The sequence below is a fragment of the Apodemus sylvaticus genome, chromosome 11 (genome assembly GCF_947179515.1).
Source record: "Apodemus sylvaticus chromosome 11, mApoSyl1.1, whole genome shotgun sequence".
NCBI classification, from domain to species: Eukaryota; Metazoa; Chordata; class Mammalia; order Rodentia; family Muridae; genus Apodemus; species Apodemus sylvaticus.
Window position 1 is genome coordinate 35,813,168 of NC_067482.1, and position 18,355 is coordinate 35,831,522.

Sequence of the window (18,355 nt, forward strand, 5' to 3'; positions counted from 1 at the left end):
GACAACAGCATTTTCGTATTCATCAAGGCGTTGAGTTGGAGGGATGGAATTGATGACAAAAGGGAGGGAGTATATTAGACCAATAGACAGGCTCTGCATCCAGGCTGTGGTGATGGTTACTCACACACTTGTCAGAACTGGGACTGAGAAATGGGGAATGCGGAAACAGAGCCCACAGAGACTTCAGACCCTAGAGACCAACATTGGGGTGCAGATCTAACTTTTATTGTTCAGTAAAAAGCTTGCATACAACTTTTCAACCAATAAAAGTGCAGTTATGTAATCAAGGGCCAAGCTGGGGATTATACTTTGCTGTCTTATTGAATCTAATTTGCTTGCTCATGATTCTGTAGAGGAGGGCTGATTGCCCAGGGTGGATTTTGGTGAAGACAGAGGAAGCTGCTGTCACCCTTGGCCAGGCTCCTTTGTTCTGTCTGACTGGTTTGCTGGGAGTAGCTTTAGGTCTCAGGCCATGTACAGCCTGACCCGGATTCCTGGAGCAGGCGCAGGAGACCATGTGGTCTTGCTCTCCATTCCAGTTCTTCCTCCACTAGGCTCCCTCTCACATCCCCCACAATTCAACACAAATGCTGTAGATATTTGTCAGAATCCATGGAACTCCATACCAGAAAAGGGTGGATTTTAACTACATATAAATAATACCTTAATAAACCTGGCAAAGGGAATAAGGCAAGAAGTGTGAGTGTATTTTCCTTCATTCTTTTAGTCCTTGAACAAGTAAATTGTTCAACTGTACTTTGAGAACCAAGGATGGGGGCGGGTAGCTGAGGGGGTGAATGCTATATGATACGAAGATGTCATAAACAAACCCTATCATTCTGTATACTCTGGCGAAGTGAGAGCTACAGATAGATGAGCCAATGGGTGATAGGTAGCTAGGTAGGTAGATATCAAGGTGAGTCTGAACCTTGCTGAAGAACTAGAGAAATTCAGGAGGAATAGTCGTTTGCTGATCTTTGTCTTCTGTGCTTACTGTCATACACTGATGAGAAGGCACCTTAGTAGTTTTAATCTCTTACAAACATTTGTTTAAAATGTAGATGTGATTCAGGGTTTTAAGTTTCTTGTTACCAGTTCTGTTTTGTGTGTATCATAATCTTTAGCAAAAGTTGAATATTAGGTGGTATCTGCTGACTAACACCGGCACACACGCAGTTTTGAGTGCCTTGGGTGAGGCTGACAGATGCCACAGGGACCCAGTTTGCTGCCTCCTGTAGTTGCTCTGAGAATCAGAAGAGACCATGTTTCCTTAAGCACCTGCATGTGCTCAGTCTACACAGGTTGTCTTATTAGCAATAGAAATAGTCTAAATATAGCAATAATCAGTCGAAATTCGGAGAACAGTCTGTAACCATGGTACGGGTGAGGTCTACAGAAATGATCTACTGACTGACAGTTGTTGTGCTTGACTCAGTGCTTTCTTTTTGCCTGATGTGGAGAATTTGGTGTATAGGAGCCTTGTGTAAGATACTGATGACTGTCAGCTATGAAGTTTAACAAATCAGAACGTGAAGATGAGTCCATCAAAGGCCCCTGAAGGAGTGTATCGGTCCAGAGGGTGCACGTCTTCACATGCACTTTATGCATTCACTAGTGATTTACTCTCATTTGCCGAACACTTTTGTTCCATGGAACCTACAGCCTTGAACCTCATGAATACAGTTAGGAAGTCCCTGGTACCACGGGTGGAGGCTTTAGCCACGATTCTAATATGTTCTTTACACATGTACACATAATTAAAAGACTTTCCATTTACCTCTTGGATTCTTGTATCATATGTCATGCATAGATGTTCTATATTGAGATCAACAAATATTTGTGTGCCTTTATTTGAAAACTCTTTTCAGGATATTAGGCAATTATCAAATGAGTTCTTCTAACAATATGGCTTTGACCAGTTGGCTTAATTCTTATTTTCTTTCTTGCAAGTTTTTGTGTTCCTAGAAGAATCATAATAGTTTAGGAAAGATTGATCAGCTCTGGAGTTCTGTGCGCATATAAGACAGTGATTTGTTCAGGGCTTCCTTGTCATTAGTTAGTAAAAGGGAAGAGAGTACACTGATACATTTTTATGTTTCTCCAGGAAGAGTCACACCAGGGCAGCTCATGTCCTATATTCAGCTCTTCAAGAACAACCTCAGAGCTCTTACAAATCACTGTGGGCTTCTACAGCTTGGGATGGCCACAGTTCAAACTCTGAAGCACCCACAGACAGCCAAGTGGGATAACTTCCTGGCATTTGAAAGGCTCCTTCTACAGGTATGCTGCTGTGTGAATTTGTTGAAATGTTACTAACTGAGGTTTTGACTTCTAGCAATACACTTTTGATATGTGTTCTAATCTGAGTAATCCTATTGTTGACATATGCAATTGTGTTTTGAATGAGATTGTTCCCCATGGGGTCAGATATTTGAATACTTGGTTCCATGTTGGTGGCACTGTTTGGATAGGCTTAGGAGATGTGGCCTTGATGGAGGAAGTGTGGCACTATGGACAGGACAATTCCCACTTTGCTTTCTCACCTTTGTGGCTTAAGATGTGAGCTGTCAGGTTGCTTCTCAGCCACCATGACTGCTGCCACACTTCCCCATTATGATGGTGATGGACTCTTATCCCTCTGGAACCATAAGAACAAAGAAAGCCTTGGTCATGGTGCATTATCACGGCAGTAGGAAGATAACTAACACATGTGCTCTGCATCAGATCCTCTAAGTGCCACCCAGTTAAAATTCAGCAGGAAAAAATTTACATTTATTTAAAAAAATCAACATTGTCATCTTTGACTTCTTAATTATAAGAAAAAATTTGACTATTTTACTAACTTCTGGAAACTTCCTTTCATTTTTATGCATTTTGGGTCTTTCTAGATCTTCATAGTTTTTATATAATTCTTGCTATTTTTCCTGTAAGAAGCTCTAGGTATTAATATTTCTTTTGGCAGTACCTAGTCTGTAATCTTAGCACAATGTCGAGCACATGTCTTAAAATAATGCTTAGCAACAGATGAAGGAAGTTAACTCCTGTTAGTAGTGTTTAGTGTGAGGTCTGTTTGTTGGGGCAGAACTGTCTATGATTTATGAAATACCTCCATAGGAAACTTCTAAAACACTTATATTATAAAGCATTTATGCTTTGTAATGTATTTTAAAAGTATTATATTATAAAATATAAACTTATATAATATGGCAAACATCTATGTATTTCCCATACAGGCACATTATAATTTACCATTTTTTCATAATTATCCTTAGATCATATTAATTAAAAAAATAAGGTAGAGATAAATGAAGCACCTTCCCTAATCTGATTCTTCCCCCCCCCCCCCCCAGAGGTAGTTTTAGCTCTATTCTTCCTTTTTTTTAAACTTTCTTTAAATATTTATTTTTCTTTTTTTTAATATTTTTATTTTCTATATTCTTTGTTTACATTCCAAATGATTTCCCCTTTCCCAGATCCCCCTTCTCCATATGTCCCATAAACTTTCTTCTTTCCATCCCTTTTCCAATCAACTCCCTCCTTTTTCTCTGTCCTTATATTCCCTTCCCATGCTAGATCAATCCTTTCCAGGATCAGGACCCTCTCCATACTTCTTCATGGGAGTCATTTGTTTTGCGATTTGTGCCTTGGGTATTCAGGGCTTCTGGGCTAATTAATATCCACTTATCAGAGATTGCATTCCATGTGTATTCTTTTATGATTGGGTTACCTCACTTAGGATGATATTTCCCAGATCAAACCATTTGCCTAAAATTTTTGTGAACTCATTGTTTCTAATTGCTGAGTAGTATTCTGTTGTGTAAATATACCACATTTTCTGTATCCATTCCTCCTTTGAGGGGCATCTGGGTTCTTTCCAGCTTCTGGCTATTATAAATAAGGCTGCTATGAACATAATGGAGCTTGTGTCTTTATTGCATGCCGTGGAATCCTTTGGGTATATGCCCAGGAGAGGTATAGCAGGGTCCTCTGGAAGTGTCATGTCCAGTTTTCTGAGGAACCGCCAGACTGATTTCCAAAGTGGTTGTACCATCTTACAGCCCCACCAGCAGTGGAGGAGTGTTCCTCTTTCTCCACATCCTCACCAACACCTGCTGTCTCCTGAGTTTTTGACCTTAGCCATTCTGACTGTTGTAAGGTGAAATCTCAGGGTTGTTTTGATTTGCATTTCCCTAATGACTAATGATATTGAGCACTTCTTAAGGTGCCTCTTGGCCATCTGAATTTCTTCAGGTGAAAATTCTTTGTTTAGATCTGTACCCCATTTTTTAATAGGGTTATTTGGTTCCCTGGGGTCTAATTTCTTGAGTTCTTTGTATATATTGGATATTAGCCCTCTATCAGATATAGGGTTGGTGAATATCCTTTCCCAATTTGATGGTTGCCATTTTGTCCTTTTAACAGTGTCCTTTGCCTTACAGAAACTTTGTAATTTTATGAGGTCCCATTTGTCAATTCTTGATCTTAGAGCATAAGCTATTGGTGATCTGTTCAGGAACTTTTCCCCTGTGCCCATGTCCTCAAGGGTCTTCCCCAGTTTCTTTTCTATTAGTTTCAGTGTGTCTGTTTTTACATGGAGGTCCTTGATCTACAGATTCAACGCAATCCCCATCAAAATCCCAACTCAGTTCTTCACAGAGTTAGAAAAACCAATTCTCAAATTCATCTGGAATAACAAAAAACCCAGGATAGCTAAAACTATTTTCAACAACAACAAGAAATTCTGGGGGAATCAGTATCCCTGACTTCAAGCAATACTACAGAGCAATAGTGTTAAAAACTGTATGGTATTGGCACAGTGACAGACAAGTGGACCAATGGAATAGAATTGAAGATCCAGAAATGAATCCACACACCTACGGTCACTTGATCTTTGACAAAGGAGTCGAAAACATCCAGTGGAAAAAAAGATAGCCTTTTCAACAAATGGTGCTGGTTCAACTGGAGGTCAGCATGCAGGAGAATGTGAAGTGATCCATTCTTATCTCCTTGTACTAAGCTCAATTCCAAGTGGATCAAGGACCTCAATACTTATTTTTCTATATGAATAGTATAGTATAGCACATTTATTATGGGCTTTAATTTTTGCATAATTTACTTTATACTGTAAATATCCTTAAGCAATTGATTTTGCCTTTCAACTTCCTATTTTCAAGACACCTGAAAATAATATGTATAGTTTGTTCATTAATACCATAATTATCGTATATATATGCATACACACATATACATATATACATATATGCATACATACATATGTATATATATACATGTATATATCTCCATCTATCTATCTATCTATCTATCTATCTATCTATCTATCTATCATCTATCCATTCATCCATGCATTCATGCATCCATGCATCCATGCATCCATGCATCCATGCATCCATGCATCCATGCATCCATCCAACTGTGGTGTATTCAGCAGGGAGGTATATAAAGCAGGTGTAAATACCCTGGATCATGTCTTCAGAAGCTCATGGGAGGAGTTTCTTCTCCAGAGCATGTTGTTTGGAGACATTTATTAGGTCATGGACTACTTAGTAAACTCAATACTGTGCGTATAGGGAATTTTTCTGCAAATGATGACTTTTCATAGAACACTCTTTTCAGCATGTTGTCCAACATTTCAGTATTATCCAAATTCCCCATATCTTATAGCCGTCCATGGCTGCCTTTTGTATAAATTTACAATTGTAGTAGATAAGAGCAGCTTGTAGTTCCTGGCTACTCATCTTTCCTCTTGTTTTATATTTTTGTTTTGCTTACTTTTTATTTACTAAGGTTTTTTTTTTTTTTTTTTTTTTTTTTTACACATTCTAGATATTAGGCTTTTAAAAGTTATAGAGTATAAATATTTCACCCAGTTTGTGGCTTTTCTTTTGATGTTAATTCCTGTTTATGTAATCTAGTAGTAAATATTATCCTATATGGCTTGTGTGTGTTATTAATCATTTTATATTGTTTTTTTTTTTTTTACTAAAACATAACTTTTACTTTGACATTTGATTCTTAATTTTTTTTTATGTTGTTGTTCTTTTGTTCTTTTACTCAGGACTTCTCTGTGTAGCTCTGGTTGTCCTGGAACATAGTCTTTAGACTGGGCTGCTCCTGATCTCGCAGAGATCTACCTGCTTCTGCCTCCCAAGTGCTAGGCTTAAAGGTGTGTGTCACTGCCCAGCTCACTGTCACTAACATTTGAATTTTGAATCCTCCTAGATTTTTTTTTTACTCATGGTCTGGTTAGATCTAATTTTTTCTTGTGTGAATATATGTATACATGTATACATACATGTGTGTGTATGTGTGTATGTGTATTAACTTTACTAACACGCATTATGTCTTTGACATCATTTTCTTCCTCTTACATTGGGGGAATATTTTTTCTCTCATAGTTGAAACAAATTCTGATTGATTTCAAATTTTTCCATAAAAGATATTTAGATATTTTTCATGGGTAGCTCAGGAGACAGAGGCAGGTAGATCTTTGAGAATTTAAGGCCAGCCTGGTTTCTGCCTTTTTAAAAAAGTGATTTTTTTTTCCAGTTTTTACTGCTGTCCTAGTACAATTGCCCAGCTTTGAATATTGATCATACGCCTGGTGTCCTAGCTGCCTTGTCTGGGTTTTCTTTATTACTTTCTTGGGTCTCCAAGTAGAAGCAGCCACACTGTAGATAGGGACAGATAGTGCTTTTATTGTGCATGGAGCAGGACAAGGCCACTGTTCAGTGGTGGTAATGAGGGCAGGCATCTGTACCATTCCTGAGTCTGCACAGCTCTGGCCCTAGTTTTGCCATTAGCTGTTATGTGTGCTGAGGAAGTTCTTTATAATCTCACTTTGCTGGTGTTTTGTTTTCTAAATCTTGTATTAATTCAATTGATGTATATATTTGGAGCTTTTTAGACCATTGTTTCATTTTCTTTCTTTAGCCTGTTGTTGTGAGGAATTGTATTCTAAATGTTAAATAGTCATCATTTTACTTCTGGGCAACTTCAACTTTGTCTCTCTGCCTCTGTCTCTGATCTGCCCTGCTCCCACCCACCCCATATGTGTGTATTTGTGTGTGTGTGTGTGTGTGTGTGCACATGATGTTGGGTTTTGTTTATTTATGCATTTTTATATTTTTTCATTAACTCTTATACTTAAAATTAATATTTTTTATTGTGCTGCTGTTGTGTGGTTTTGATAAAAAGGCTTTAGTAGTTTGGTAAAATGAATGTGATTTGCTTTTTTTTCCTCCTTTTGAAATTACTTGTTTTAAATATAGAATTTATCAGTTGCTTGAAAGTAAAACAGGTCTGAAGAATTACCTGGACTTACTGCTTTGTTGTATTAATAGTATGAATAATCATTAATTAGTGGGTGACTTCAAGCTATACTTTGTTTGCACCCTTATGTATTTGACTTATCTTCTGATCCAGTGTTTCAGATGTCTCATGACTGTATTTACAAATCACTGTTATACTCTGTTAAACCAGTGAGTTCTCTTCCTATGCGTGTCTTCTTCCTTCACCAGTGCTCCTTTGTCCTCAGTGCATGTGGTCACTTAATACATCCCTGCATTCTGGGCTAGCCCCGGTGCTCCAATGATCTTAAGTGCTGTGGCTCTAACAGCCTGCCTGGGGCTAGTGTTGCCTCTCCTAGGGACATCCTCTTCACCTGATAACTAGCTCTGAGACATTGTGCTCCCCACTGTTTCTACAAACCAGTCATATGTGCTAAAGGTTAGCCTCAGGTGTCAGAATGAATCACAGCATCTCAAAGCTTAGCCTCAGGTGTCAAAATGAATCACAGCATCTCAAAGCAAGATTTGATAGAGGTTTCCCCCTTAGGATGACAATAATCTTTCAGCTTAGTACAGATTTCTGAGGAAACTTAGAGAGTATCAGTTGTTTGTCATCTCATTGGTTATGAGCTGTTTGAGCCCTTCTTTGCCTATTAGACTATTGGATGTGGTGGTATCAGTATAGCTTTCAACAGAAAATGAGAAACCTGGCAGAGAAGAATAAAACATTGAACCTACCAAAGTTCTACTATAATTCTAGTTGCATATCGCTGTGTATTTAGGGTTTTCTAGGCACACCTATAAAGTAGCCATTGTAATTGCTCTTGGTTTATGAACATTCTTATTTTATATAGCACACATTTACCTATTAGTGTAACAAGTCATAATTTATAGTGAGTGTCTTCCCTTTATTATTACTTTAATTTTTTACAGTCTAATCATTACCCCCCTTCGAGTCAGTTCTCCCACAGTTCCTTATCCCATTCATATCCCTGCCCAGGATCTCCAAGAGGATTTGGTTAGAAAGTGGAGCATTTGAGTTTATTTTGAGCACAAGGGCAACATTTAGATTTTTCCCAAGGGCTTGAGAAACCTCAGCTGCAGCTGAGAGTTGGTTACTTCTTTGAGGTCTCATTTATACCATTCTCACTGGGCTTCCTTCACTGTGACCCCACACTGCCTCCTTCACTGTGACCCCACACTGCCTCCATCGCTGTGACCTTACACTGCCTCCATCACTGTGACCCCACACTGCCTCCATCGCTGTGACCTTACACTGCCTCCATCACTGTGACCCCACACTGCCTCCATCACTGTGACCCCACACTGCCTCCATTGCTGTGACCTTACACTGCCTCCATCACTGTGACCCCACACTGCCTCCTTCACTGTGACCCACACTGCCTCCATCACTGTGATCCCACACTGTCTGTGGGCCTCCATCACTGTGACCCCACACTGCCTCCATCACTGTGACCCCACACTGCCTCCATCACTGTGACCCCACACTGCCTCCATCACTGTGACCCCACACTGCCTCCATCACTGTGACCCCACACTGCCTCCATCACTGTGACCCCACACTGCGTCCATCACTGTGACCCCACACTGCGTCCATCACTGTGACCCCACACTGCCTCCATCACTGTGACCCCACACTGCCTCCATCACTGTGACCCACACTGCCTCCATCACTGTGACCCCACACTGCCTCCATCACTGTGATCCCACACTGCCTCCATCACTGTGACCCCACACTGCCTCCATCACTGTGATCCCACACTGCCTCCATCACTGTGATCCCACACTGCCTCCATCACTGTGACCCCACACTGCCTCCATCACTGTGACCCCACACTGCCTCCATCACTGTGACCCACACTGCCTCCTTCACTGTGACCCACACTGCCTCCATCACTGTGACCCCACACTGCCTCCATCACTGTGACCCCACACTGCCTCCATCACTGTGACCCCACACTGCCTCCATCACTGTGATCCCACACTGCGTCCATCACTGTGACCCCACACTGCCTCCATCACTGTGACCCCACACTGCCTCCATCACTGTGACCCACACTGCCTCCATCACTGTGACCCCACACTGCCTCCATCACTGTGACCCCACACTGCCTCCATCACTGTGACCCCACACTGCCTCCATCACTGTGACCCCACACTGCCTCCATCACTGTGACCCTAGTTGACTTTATGGCTTAAGTCAGAATAGGGCGCTCCCATCCTGGAGGAGTGGCACATGGCACCCAGCCTCTCCACTGATCCAATTCACAGTCTGCTGTGAAAACTTCAACTCAGGCTCTGGAATACAAAGCTATGGAGCCAGGCTTTTAACTAAGAGTTTATTCAAAATTAGCACTTTCATTTACCAACAGTGATTATAATTTTAAAAAATAGAAGATGGAAGGTTTTCCTGATTCTTTCTCTCCTTCTCATCCCCAGAGCCCACAGCAGTGTTTTAAGTGTTGAGCATATTTATAGTAATTGTCAAATTACTCTGTTTACAAACAGCGTAATCATGGATGTGATCATAAAGCAACTTTCTTTTTTTAAGGATTTGTATTGTTTTACATTATTTTTTTTTCAGTTTACAACTGGGGTGTTGATTTTCTCAAATTATTTTATGATTGTATTTTCTATGTGTGGGTGTTTGCCTACATATATTCTCCCATGGAGTCCAGAAGAGGGTGTTGGAGCCCCTGGAGCCGAAGTTGTACGTGGATGTGAGCCATTGTGCTGATGCAGGGAATCAAACCAGGTCGTGTGAGAGCGGTGGTGTTCACAGCTGCTGAGGCCCCTCTCCAGCACCCACACTGATTTATTTGAATGTATTACATTTGGTTTTAGCTGATGGGTAACACGCCAAAAATTGTGCATATGATAGGACTATCATGATGCTGTGATTTATGTGTGTATTGTGTGGTGTTCAAGTCAGCTTAAACATAGCTCTGACACTATTTTTCATGATAAACACTTGGCATGTCCTTGACGGGTTGTTTGAAATGTGTGGCCTGCTGCTGTTGCTTAGAGCTCTGTGCTGAGCAGCAACAGCTCACGGGGCCTGCAGGGTTCGTCGTTTAGGAAAAACCTAGGTTTACTTAGCTTGGCATTACAGATGTGGAATTTTCCATTTTAATAATATAGCAAGAAAATTTAGATAAGAAAGGGAAACTGAAATATGAACGTGTGTCTTGTGCTGCTTTAGTCCTGAAGGGAACTCTAGGTGCGCGTCACTACGCTCAGCCCCAGGCATGCGGCAAGTGCTCAGTCGGTAGGAACCATCATGTGTTCCTTCAGATGAGCAAACTGCCTAAAATGTCTGTGTTACTCATGTCATGTCTTTATATGTTCTCCTCTGTACGTTGTTTTCCTAAGTTAAAATTTATTGAAGAAAAATGAGTGCCACTCCGAAAAATGTTGTATTTTAAAAGTTACTTTTTGATAAAACTCAACAGTATTTTTCTTTTAAGTCTTTAGTATATAGCTGATGTTTTTATGCTAATTGTCACCGGAAAAGGCTTTTATTGGGTGTAATATAATTTACAGTGGTTATAAAATGCTAGCAAGCTACCAAGAAGAGGAAGCAGCTGTGTTTATACTTCCTATAGCACACACTTTGTAAATATATATGTTTTATTCTTCTTTTGCTATTGCTTTATATAAAACTATCCATTTTGGAAAATAGGTTTTAAATGAAAAAGTAAATGAATTATAAATCAATTCAAGCTTATACAGGTATAATATTGCCTTAGCTTAAAGTGTATCTGTCTTTGCAGTCAATAAAAAATAAGCACATGATTTTTTATAGTTGCCAAAATAGTTTTTTAAGGGTAAGATTTGGTTTCTTAATCTATTAAATTGTAGATTACCTTTTTCTAAAACAAACTACATTTAGGAAACTAAATAATAGTATTATCTGCTAGTCTTGTAGCATTGGTGGCTTTACCCTCTGAATCCCTGATGCTTAGATTAGCTTTCAAACCACATGGCTTGGCAACATATATAATGGTCATTATTGCACTGTTCCTGATTGGCTGTCGCCTTGGGAGGTCCTGGTTTATTATGCCTGTTTTCAGCCATTTATAATAATTAAGATTGAGGTTTTCTGGGAAGAAGTTCCCACCAGTCTGCTTTTCTTTGGCCAAAGGCCATGGTAGCAGAGTCAGTGTGTCCCACAGCGCAGTTCCCATTTGCAAACCAGGGATGATGACGCTTGAGTACAGACTGAGCAAGGAAGTAGAAAGCAAGGGTCCTGGAACTTGTCCTTGGTGCTGCTCCAGAGGCGGGGCCAGGGAGCATTCCAATAGGATGATTTTCTGAGGACAGTTGTAGAGTGTGCTTTTCACAAAAATACACTGAAAAAATAATGCCAGGGCTGGAGAGATGGCTCAGCAGCTAAGAGTGCCTGGCTGCTCTTCCAGAAGCCCTGGTGTGCATCCCAGTGCCCAAGTGGCCATGTACAACTGCCTGTATCTTCCATCCTGTGGCATATGATGCCCTCTTCTGGCCTCAATCAGTATTGCATACAGTGGTGTGAAGATATATATGTAAGCAGAAAACCTGTGTGCATAAAAATAACACATAAAACATTAAAAAAGAAAGAAAGAAAATCATCCCAGGGGGAGACAACAAAGGCGAGCAGATGTCACCTCCCGATCTCCGCTGGGTCTCCTCAGCACGTGCTTGGTCTCTCCTTCACCTTCCCTGTTGTCTGCTACTAGCAGTGATGTTTCACTTCGTGGGTTTAGTCCTACCTGTTTTCCTCTTGGACAGAGCCTTCCCCAAAGGGTGCAGCAGGGCTCCGTGCTCCTCTGCAAGAATAGGGCGGCAGCTGCTACTGTTTCCTCTCCTCTCTTTGGAGTCAGCTGACAGTGTGCAGTTGTTGCCCTGCCTTGTGCCGTCATTGGTGGCCTGACCTGTGAAGGCTTGCCTGTGACCAGGGAAAGAAGACTGTCTGAGTCTCTGTACCATGGGACCAAGTTCACTGGGCTTACAGCTTTGACCTTCCACCACCCAGGCTGGGTCTTTACTGTATATTCATACAGTATGTACATGAGTCTTCATGCTACATGACATTTACTTATCCAGATTGATCGTGTTGAAGATGTTTTCAAAGACCTGGTGAGTAGTCTTAGGACTTACAGGGGCGGGGTAGCTGAGCGTTTGGGACTCTCGGGTGCTCAGATGCAGTGCATGCATATCTTAACTGACACAACCTGTGATTTCAGTTCAGAACTCCTGGTTCTGTGGGGTCAACTTTAAAGCTGACTGGTGCGAAAACTGTGTCTTTTCTCTGTCACTTTCTCCTCTCTCCACAGAAGCACTTGCTAAGTTCTTTGCTAAGAGATGTGGTACTTCCAAATCATAGAAGATACAGACAGTTGTACACAGCCACATGGGCACTGGGATGCACACCAGGGCCTCTGGAAGAACAGGCAGGCACTCTTAGCTGCTGAGCCATCTCTCCAGTCCTGGCATTATTTTTCAGTGTATTTTTGTGAAAAACCAACCTGACAAGCTTCCAAAATAATGATTTCATTCCATGTAATAGCCATTTCTTGAGTACATGAGGTCTGCAGACAGGGAAGCAGTGAAACCACGAAACCACATGTTTCCTTAACTTTTCATACTCTGTAATGGGCATTAGATATCAGTGTTATCAGCACTGTGGTAGCATCTCTAGGAACACAGGACTTACCAGGATTTCATAGGCTAGCTCAAATGTCTTGACACTGTGCTAATATCCCCTGAAATAAAATAAGCTCTAGATTCTAACCAACCAGTTTTTAAGTGAATTTCATGAATTATTAATTTGAACTAATTGTATATTTGAGATTGGTTAGGTTGAGTTTGATCATGATCTTCCTGCTAGTGATTATTGGAGCTGAGTTGCAAGCCAGTCTGTCTGATACTGAAACCCCTTTAACTATGTGTTCCTGGGGCCTTTGTACCGGGATAAGGTGTTAGAATGACTGTTGATTAATTTTTCTGACATCCCCCCCATACTTGTTCTAAAGTATGAGGATAGGAGTTATCAGAGTATGATAGTCTATATAACCTGTTAATAAAATGCTTAGTTTATATAAATCAGTAACTTTCTCTTTGACTATTAGGGTCACTAAAATCCACCATTTCCAACTAATTTTTCTTTGATACTGGATACATGGTGTGTGTGTGTGTATGTGTGTGTGTGTGTGTGTGTGTGATGCTTGTGTGCATGTGCACATGGAGGCCATATGTCAACACTGAGTGTTTTCCTCTATCAGCTCTGCACCTTATTTTGAGGAACACTGTCTCTCCCTGAACCTGGAGTTCACCATTTTGTTTGGGCTGACTGTTGAGCCTGCCTGCTGAGATCTACCTGTCTCCATCTCCTAGTTCTGGGTCGCAGATCCGGGCCCCCACACCTGGCTCTGGCATGGGCTCTGGCATCGAGTCAGGTCCTTGTGCTTGCACAGTGGCATTTGCCCATGAACCAATGGAGCGTCACCCACTGCCGTGCTTCCACCTCCCTCCACTTACACTCACCTTAGTGCTCTTCCACCTCCCTCATCTTACACTCACCTTAGTGCTCTTCGACCTCCCTCAACTTACACTCACCTTAGTGCTCTTCCACCTCCCTCCACTTACACTCACCTTAGTGCTCTTCCACCTCCATCATCTTACACTCACCTTAGTGCTCTTCCACCTCCCTCCACTTACACTCACCTTAGTGCTCTTCCACCTCCCTCCACTTACACTCACCTTAGTGCTCTTCGACCTCCCTCCACTTACACTCACCTTAGTGCTCTTCCACCTCCCTCCACTTACACTCACCTTAGTGCTCTTCCACCTCCCTCCACTTACACTCACCTTAGTGCTCTTCCACCTCCATCAACTTACACTCACCTTAGTGCTCTTCCACCTCCCTCCACTTACACTCACCTTAGTGCTCTTCCACCTCCATCATCTTACACTCACCTTAGTGCTCTTCCACCTCCCTCCACTTACACTCACCTTAGTGCTCTTCCACCTCCCTCCACTTACACTCACCTTAGTGCTCTTCCACCTCCCTCCACTTACACTCACCTTAGTGCTCTTCCACCTCCCTCCACTTACACTCACCTTAGTGCTCTTCCACCTCCCTCCACTTACACTCACCTTAGTGCTCTTCCACCTCCATCAACTTACACTCACCTTAGTGCTCTTCCACCTCCCTCCACTTACACTCACCTTAGTGCTCTTCCACCTCCCTCCACTTACACTCACCTTAGTGCTCTTCCACCTCCATCAACTTACACTCACCTTAGTGCTCTTCCACCTCCCTCATCTTACACTCACCTTAGTGCTCTTCCACCTCCCTCCACTTACACTCACCTTAGTGCTCTTCCACCTCCCTCAACTTACACTCACCTTAGTGCTCTTCCACCTCCATCAACTTACACTCACCTTAGTGCTCTTCCACCTCCCTCAACTTACACTCACCTTAGTGCTCTTCCACCTCCCTCCACTTACACTCACCTTAGTGCTTTTCCACCTCCATCGTCTTACACTCACCTTAGTGCTCTTCCACCTCCCTCCACTTACACTCACCTTAGTGCTCTTCCACCTCCCTCAACTTACACTCACCTTAGTGCTCTTCCACCTCCATCGTCTTACACTCACCTTAGTGCTCTTCCACCTCCCTCATCTTACACTCACCTTAGTGCTCTTCCACCTCCCTCCACTTACACTCACCTTAGTGCTCTTCCACCTCCCTCCACTTACACTCACCTTAGTGCTCTTCCACCTCCCTCCACTTACACTCACCTTAGTGCTCTTCCACCTCCATCGTCTTACACTCACCTTAGTGCTCTTCCACCTCCCTCAACTTACACTCACCTTAGTGCTCTTCCACCTCCATCAACTTACACTCACCTTAGTGCTCTTCCACCTCCCTTCACTTACACTCACCTTAGTGCTCTTCGACCTCCCTCCACTTACACTCACCTTAGTGCTCTTCCACCTCCCTCCACTTACACTCACCTTAGTGCTCTTCCACCTCCCTCCACTTACACTCACCTTAGTGCTCTTCCACCTCCCTCCACTTACACTCACCTTAGTGCTCTTCCACCTCCCTCCACTTACACTCACCTTAGTGCTCTTCCACCTCCCTCCACTTACACTCACCTTAGTGCTCTTCCACCTCCATCAACTTACACTCACCTTAGTGCTCTTCCACCTCCCTCCACTTACACTCACCTTAGTGCTCTTCCACCTCCCTCCACTTACACTCACCTTAGTGCTCTTCCACCTCCATCAACTTACACTCACCTTAGTGCTCTTCCACCTCCCTCCACTTACACTCACCTTAGTGCTCTTCCACCTCCCTCCACTTACACTCACCTTAGTGCTCTTCTACCTCCATCAACTTACACTCACCTTAGTGCTCTTCCACCTCCCTCATCTTACATTCACCTTAGTGCTCTTCCACCTCCCTCCACTTACACTCACCTTAGTGCTCTTCCACCTCCCTCAACTTACACTCACCTTAGTGCTCTTCCACCTCCATCAACTTACACTCACCTTAGTGCTCTTCCACCTCCCTCAACTTACACTCACCTTAGTGCTCTTCCACCTCCCTCCACTTACACTCACCTTAGTGCTCTTCCACCTCCATCGTCTTACACTCACCTTAGTGCTCTTCCACCTCCCTCCACTTACACTCACCTTAGTGCTCTTCCACCTCCCTCAACTTACACTCACCTTAGTGCTCTTCCACCTCCATCGTCTTACACTCACCTTAGTGCTCTTCCACCTCCCTCATCTTACACTCACCTTAGTGCTCTTCCACCTCCCTCCACTTACACTCACCTTAGTGCTCTTCCACCTCCCTCCACTTACACTCACCTTAGTGCTCTTCCACCTCCCTCCACTTACACTCACCTTAGTGCTCTTCCACCTCCATCGTCTTACACTCACCTTAGTGCTCTTCCACCTCCCTCAACTTACACTCACCTTAGTGCTCTTCCACCTCCATCAACTTACACTCACCTTAGTGCTCTTCCACCTCCCTTCACTTACACTCACCTTAGTGCTCTTCGACCTCCCTCCACTTACACTCACCTTAGTGCTCTTCCACCTCCCTCCACTTACACTCACCTTAGTGCTCTTCCACCTCCCTCCACTTACACTCACCTTAGTGCTCTTCCACCTCCATCATCTTACACTCACCTTAGTGCTCTTCCACCTCCCTCCACTTACACTCACCTTAGTGCTCTTCCACCTCCCTCATCTTACACTCACCTTAGTGCTCTTCCACCTCCCTCCACTTACACTCACCTTAGTGCTCTTCCACCTCCCTCAACTTACACTCACCTTAGTGCTCACTCCTTAGCAAGCCTTTGATTGGACCTTATGTGACTTAACCCATTTGATGACAAGGATATTAATCACAATTTCACCTTTTAAAAAAGCAGAGTATTTTATTTTAATGTTCTTGATATCAACTTATTAAGGCATTATAATGCCTTATATGAGAGAGAAAAATATGAAATATGAAACAATTTTCATGAATTTCTTGTTTATTTGTTGAACATAGGGCCATTACCAGGTTAGGAGTGGGTGAATCTGTGCCAAGCACCTAATTAGAAAGGACTCAGAATGTAGATCATGTAAACTATTGCTCTTAAACCTGGCTTGTCTCAAAAGTGATGATATCATATGTTATTCCAGCTGGAAGCCAGAGTTAGTAATCAGGCAAAGTAAGTTTAAGACTGTGCTTAATTTTAGTTCTTAGTGTGTTATGGGTCTACTAAAAATGTTTGCCTTTATGCTAGTAATTGAAGGTGCATACATGTGGGTGGGTGTTTGCTGAGTGAAAAACAGGAGAAGTGTAACTGTAGTGGTAAATTATAGTTAAACTACATTGGCTTCCAGTGGACTGCGCGTGCACCCAAGAGTTCTCTGGATTCACAAATGAAAGACAGACAGACAGACAGACAGACAGACACACGTGCGAGGGCGTGCCGCACGCACGCACACACACACACACACACACACACACACACACACACACGCGCGCGCGCGCGCACACACACACTCAAGCATGTGTGCCAAATAATTTTGATATGTCTTGACTAGCTCAATGGTTGGGCACTTCTAAACTTTCCTGTGGCTTGCAAACACTCCCCTTTGGTATTCCTGGCTTAATACCTTCTAAATCTTTATTTTATCTTTGCTGCCCCGTGACCTTCTGGACAGCCCCCTCTTGGGGCCACAGCCCCTTTCCACCTACAGTGCTGGACATTTTCTCTCCAGCAGCTCTTAATTCTGATTCCTTCTCTTTCCGTCTCCTGCTCAATCTAAAAGTCCCACCGCATCTTCCTGCCCAGCCATTGGCCGTATGGCAATTCTGTAATATCAGTCAAAGCCAGCTGGGGTCGGGGACCCTCAGGTCTGGAAGCGCAGCTTTTGGGAGCCAAAATAAGACAAAGCATTAGATCCAATCCCCAACACATAACCTTATTCTGGTTTGCTTGACCAAAAGAAAAAATAATGGTGTGTGTCTCACTATACTGACTCTGTCCTTAGCTATGCTCCTAGTACTACTGGCTATACCAGCAGTGGATAAGGTTATTATTTTCTTTTTTCTTTTTAAACATCTATAATTTTTTTGAAGAGTGCTACTAATCAAACTCAATACCTTGCTAGACAAGGACTTTACCCCTGACTCATACTCTTAGTTATAACATATTGATGTCTAAGAATGAAAGGAAATAACATTGTGTAATGAAGTTTATTTTACATTATTTTTCCTTGGAGGAAATGTCTTGCTCATGTCCATTTGTAGGACATCTTAGATATAACTTAAAGACATGGTTTTCTTTTTTAAAATATTAATTGTTCTTTGAAAGTTCCATATATTTATACAATATATATTTAACCTTTAATTGATTTTTTTTTTGGTGAATTTCACATCATGCACCCCTATTCCACTCATCTTTCCATCCCTTCATATCTACTCTCTGCCCTCACAACCTCTCCTCCAAAATAAAAATAAAATAAAGAAT

General features: G+C 42.3%; 1 protein-coding gene and 1 long non-coding RNA gene across 24 annotated transcripts in view; one reads left to right on the forward strand and one right to left on the reverse strand.

The window, feature by feature from the left end:
• Scfd2 (sec1 family domain containing 2) overlaps positions 1–18,355 on the forward strand; it is a 339,890-nt gene that overhangs the window by 51,813 nt on the left and 269,722 nt on the right. For both annotated transcript variants that reach the window (XM_052198716.1, XM_052198717.1), the window contains exon 4: positions 2,105–2,280. In XM_052198716.1, the coding sequence (XP_052054676.1) occupies positions 2,105–2,280 (176 nt within the window). The remainder of the gene's footprint in view (positions 1–2,104; positions 2,281–18,355) is intronic.
• LOC127696172 (uncharacterized) lies at positions 13,853–16,734 on the reverse strand. Of its 22 annotated transcripts, none has more exons than XR_007980195.1 (4): positions 15,834–16,734; positions 14,934–15,689; positions 14,718–14,825; positions 13,853–14,069 (listed from the first exon to the last, which is right to left on the reverse strand). It is a non-coding gene; the product is annotated as an uncharacterized LOC127696172 (long non-coding RNA). The 22 variants fall into 22 exon arrangements; XR_007980187.1 differs by lacking the exon at positions 13,853–14,069 and having other exon boundaries at positions 14,091–14,825; positions 15,834–16,265; positions 16,590–16,734; XR_007980184.1 differs by lacking the exon at positions 13,853–14,069 and having other exon boundaries at positions 14,091–14,825; positions 15,834–16,265; positions 16,554–16,734.